We start from the raw sequence: 5,138 nt of genomic DNA, 5'->3' as shown, positions 1-5,138 counted from the left end.
CCAGCTAGACTGACTGCAAAGTTCACTCCTCTAGGAAGCTCTCTCTGATATACCTAATTGATCAATGGCCTTGCCACACTGAGTTCATGCCACAATTGAGCGTTTAATCCTACTTCCCCCAACCCCCCCAGGATTGGTAATTATAGCACATATTAGATTGCATATTCTTTGTAGACAGGCATATGGTTACTCTTTCAGAAGGATTTATTTCATTGCCTCTCGCAAGATTTAGAAATCTTAGCACAGCGATGAATCAATGAAGTGTGTGGTCTCATTTTTCCTTGGTTATCATAACTGTTAAAGAAAACAGTTATTCTGCTCTTCCCCTCTTCCTGATCTCCTTTCTAATTTGAGGCATGTTGAAATTCAATGACTTAACACAATGACTGTGAATTTGGGGCTGAAGATCTACTACAGTGTTAAAGACAGAGCGCTGGCAAAGGCCATGCCAAGAGGAACCTGCCAGTTCATCCTCTGGGCAACTTTCCAGGCTTTTGTTTTCCCTTTCAATAGGGGCACCGGGGCAGGGAGGACAAAGGCAGCAACTAAGCAAAACACCTGGATCCAGGAAGGACAAACTTGGAAGACGATGTGTTATTGTTGAATTCCCTGTGTGCCCTCTCAAGTGTATCCTCCCTGATAATGGGGATCAAAACTTTGTGTTTTCACTGAACTTCCAAGATATGACTACACTAATGAGGGTAGCAAAGGGGAACAATTTCTGTCATGGTTCCAATAGGATGAGATATAGCCAGGGACATCTCACTCCTCAAGGGACCACACAGAACTGGGACTCAAGGTTTTCAGACCCATAAGTGGATATATGGTAGGGCTTTGGGAGCTGGGACTGGGATCAGGTGCCGAATCCACATGCACAAATAATTGTTTTTCCTTCGAGACCACTTTTGCCATCAAGTCGGGGAGCTTTGTGCTTTCCTGGCATCTCTTACTGTCTTCCACCAAAGGGATTTGCACCAGCCCCAGAGCCCAGAGGAAGAGGGTGTTCTCCAGCACCTATGTCCTAAGCTGAAATTGACAAAAGGCAGGGTGAGAAATGTATCTTAACCATTTTCAGCGGGCCATGGAGACAGAATGATGATGAGACGAGAGAAGAGAGAGAAAAGAAAATCCTGCGAAGATCAGAGCTGTCAAGGGGACTTGAGGCATGATTCAGTGCAAGGATGAGCTGTGGGCAACTATAATTTTAGTGTCCCCATATTGATTCACTTTTTTTCCTTTTTCTTTTTTAGCTTTTTATGAGTGGAGAGTAGGATGAGCGGGATGAACATTGAGACTCTGAGAGATTAAATAGCTTGTTCAGCATTGTGACTGAGCAGGGATGGAAGGACAAGAACCACGCAGACCTCCTGCTTCCCAGTGTAGCTCCTTGGTACCACTATCCAGTGGTATCTCGTTGGCACCCCATGGGGGCTTCTCCAAGCAGTAGAAGAAGAAAAATGACCTTTTAGAGTTAAAGAAAAAGCGAACCAGTATGGAACATTTACAAGGTTAGGCAAATGCGAAGTGGAATTCAGGTGAGAAGATGGATTCATTTTTCTTGATTCATGCTCAGTTCAGAGCCTAAGATACAATTTCTTTCAGTTATCTCTTCTCTCAGTAAGTCAGTCTGATACTGGCTCAGCTTCCAAATCCTAATTCTGTAGCGATCAAATATCTTCTCCACCTGGTTGCACTGCAACTCTGCCAAATGGTTTTGCACCCATTAGCACAAAAGTTTCCATCAGCCCTTGGCTAGGAGTAGACTGCAGTGCTGATTCATGCTTGTCTCCTGAAATGAAATGAAGTCATTTCCCACTCTGTTGGGCTGTTGCAGTAGATGTATGATGCCTGTAAAATCTTGCTGTATGAGAAACAGTGTTTCTGGGTGCAGTTACGCTGGTAATGAGAGTGCTACCATTTCGTAGCTATGCAGTGTTGGGCATATCATTTAAACTTTTCCTGTCTTAGTCTCTTTATCTGTAAAATGGGGATAGCAAGGTGAAATTTTTAAAGTGATTGTGGAGTTTGAATGAATGAATGCATAAATTGCTTGGGCTGGTATTTATCTAGTTGTTTCTTAGTAGAAAATATGATATTTGTTCTTTTAAAATCATTTTCTGGCAAGCTAGGAGGTTCTTCTGAAGATAATGGCTCTGTTGTAAGTCTTTTGTTAGGTTGGGAATGGAAGGGTAGATCCAAGGACAGTTTGTGAGTGTTAATTAATTCTAGTGAGTTCTTAACTTTCAGGCATTGCTTGTTTTTAAATGTGTTCCTCATATTACCTCTGAAAACTTTATGCCACAAAAATGTATTAAACCCTTCCAAAGTGCTTAGCTTTATGGGCACATATTCTGATCAGAGAAGACAGACTTTGGAGACATTTTGTTTGTTTGTTTTGGAGGACCACACCCAGCAATGCTCAAGGGTTACTCTAAGCTCTGCACTCAGGAATTACTACTGGCAGTGCTCAGGGGGGACCATATGGGATGCCAGGAATTGAACCCAGGTCAGGCCATGTGCAAGGCACACTCTACCCATTGTACTGTTGCTCTGACTCTCCAGAGGGATTTTTGAGGGACGTATAGTCCAAGCTGAGACTTTCAGATCTTGTAGGAGAAAGGAAGGATGGGTGGATGGGGTAGACAAGGTATCTTGACAGAAAAAATGGCATAGAGATGTGACAGAACATGGGAGGGATGAAGGAAGCCAGTGTGAATGGAGGATGGGACTTGTCGGTAGGTGTGAGAGAAATGAGAGAAGCAAGCAGGAGAGAGTTCAGGGAAGGTGTTCTCTGCCATGCCAAATTAAGTGATATCCTATCCTCGATGGAGTGCCATGACTGGATTTTTACAGGGAAATGAGAGGTAAGCAAATCAAAGTGACGGGAATATTACTTTGGAGCAGGAATTAGTAAGAATTAAAAGTTTGAAGGCAGGGAGAGCTGTTAGTTACTTGACTGCTGTCTTGGTCTGGGCAAGAGAAGCACAGGCTTTGAAGTAACTGATGAGGCATGAATGTAGAGAAAAGGGACTGAATCTTGAAATGAATATCCTCATGGTAGCTAGGGGCTGACATAGCTAGTTAGCTAGGAAAGGTGCATGAACACCCACTTAACTTTTGAAACACTTTATCTCACTTTTCTTGACACAGTGAGACCATCCTGTCACAGAACTTCATTAAGGTGGGTGCTAAACCCAGTCATCTTTGAAGTTTCACATAGCACTTGGCAGATGTAGTCCATAATCTGTATTTGATATGTGTAAACTAGAAATAGAGTTAAAATCTACTTATCGCTTCTTAACTTGTTTCTCCTCCCAGCCCTCTCCATATCTGCTGAATTCATGGCCAAGAAGAACCTCACTTCAGTTACAGAATTCCTCCTTATCGCATTCATTGACTATCCTGAATGGGCACTTCCTCTCTTCCTTATGTTTTTATTTATCTATCTCATCACGTTGTTGGGAAACCTGGGCATGATTTTTTTGATCCACACAGATCGCCGGCTCCAGACCCCAATGTACTTCTTTCTGAGTCATCTCTCTTTCATGGACATCTGCTATTCCTCTGTCACTGTGCCTCAGATGATGGCTGTGTTGATGGAGCATGGGTCCACATTATCCTACACGCGTTGTGCTGCTCAATTCTTCCTCTTCACCTTCTTTGGCTCCATCGACTGCTACCTGCTGGCCCTTATGGCCTATGACCGTTATGTGGCTGTTTGCCAACCCCTGCTTTATGTCACCATCATTACACAGAAGGCCCGTGTGGGTTTTGTGGTCGGTGCTTACATAGCTGGTTTCTTCAGTGCCTTGGTGCGGACTGTCTCAGCTTTCTCGCTCTCTTTCTGTGGGAACAATGAGATTGACTTCATTTTCTGTGACCTGCCTCCTTTGTTAAAGCTGACCTGTGGGGACAGTTATACCCAGGAAATGGTAATTATTGTGTTTGCCATTTTCGTCATCCCTGCCTGCATGGTGGTGATCTTGGTGTCCTACCTCTTTATCATTGTGGCCATTTTGAGGATCCCATCAGCTGGAGGTAGAGCCAAGACCTTCTCCACTTGTGCCTCACACCTCACTGCTGTGTCTCTCTTTTTTGGCACCCTCATCTTCATGTACCTGAGAGATAACTCTGGCCAGTCCTCACAGAAGGATCGGGTGGTGTCTGTGTTCTATACAACTGTGATCCCCATGTTGAACCCTCTCATTTACAGCCTGAGGAACAAGGAAGTGAAGGAGGCTCTGAAGAAAATCCTTAACAGAAACAAGTTGCCCTAATCTTCTTCAACCTTGGAAATTCTGAGAGTCATTTCCTCAGCTGTTCCACGATTCTATTTATCCACAGCGCACTCAGGGCCTAAATGAATATGTCTTGAATGCATATTCAAAAAAATGTTTCAGGGAAAGAATGGAAGAGAAAGAAGGATCAGCCTGAGACCAGATGAGAATAAGATCTCCAACTAGTACAAGTGACAAAGGGTTCTAAAGTGAAATACTTTGTCACCCAGCTTTGGCACACCTCATAAGATTGAGAAATAGTACACAATTATATCTTTTTGCCAGAAAATTTATATAATATAAATATCTCATATCAAAATGTTGAAAATTATGTCTAGTGAACTCACTCAAACAAGATTTAGGTTCTGCAAAAGCTAATATGTTACATTTGCTTCATCGTATATAGATATCAGTCATATTATCCTTCCATTAATTCATCCATTATTCCACCTAATTTTCTGATACATTTTAATAAGTCATAGAAAATTAGTGTTTTTCATTGCTTTTCATTCCGAATTACATCATTAAGATTTACTATTTAGACTACATTTGTTTTTAATGGTTAAATTAAGGTAGTTATTTGATGATCCAGCTAATAAAGCTGACCCTGCTCCAAGTATTCTTTAGACTCTTGTAGTTATTCCCAAGGAGGACTCATGGATTAAAAAAAAATTCTCATAATATCTATCATCTATGGTTCTCACCCAGAAAAATGTCCTATTCTTTTTCCTTCTTTATCTCTTCCAGTTCCCATTCTCACATCATTCCTTCCAAATTCATTTGGTGGATTTGTGCCATTCTTATTGCCCATAATAGCATCTGCAGAGTCTGTATCATAGATATCAGTTCTCTATGTTCTTA

The 5,138-nt window shown here is 42.0% G+C and overlaps 1 protein-coding gene across 1 annotated transcript; it reads left to right on the top strand.

Moving 5' to 3' along the window:
• The first annotated feature begins 3,341 nt into the window (after positions 1-3,341).
• Positions 3,342-4,277, top strand: LOC130041826 (olfactory receptor 9Q1-like). Its single transcript, XM_056134099.1, has one exon. The coding sequence runs from the start codon at positions 3,342-3,344 to the stop codon at positions 4,275-4,277; it is 936 nt and encodes a 311-aa protein (XP_055990074.1).
• The last annotated feature ends 861 nt before the right edge of the window (positions 4,278-5,138 follow it).

The sequence above is a fragment of the Sorex fumeus genome, unplaced genomic scaffold (assembly GCF_029834395.1).
Source record: "Sorex fumeus unplaced genomic scaffold, SorFum_2.1 ptg000007l, whole genome shotgun sequence".
Classification (NCBI taxonomy): Eukaryota; Metazoa; Chordata; class Mammalia; order Eulipotyphla; family Soricidae; genus Sorex; species Sorex fumeus.
Note: the sequence above shows the minus strand (reverse complement) of the source record. Positions and strands in the feature narration are given on the sequence as shown.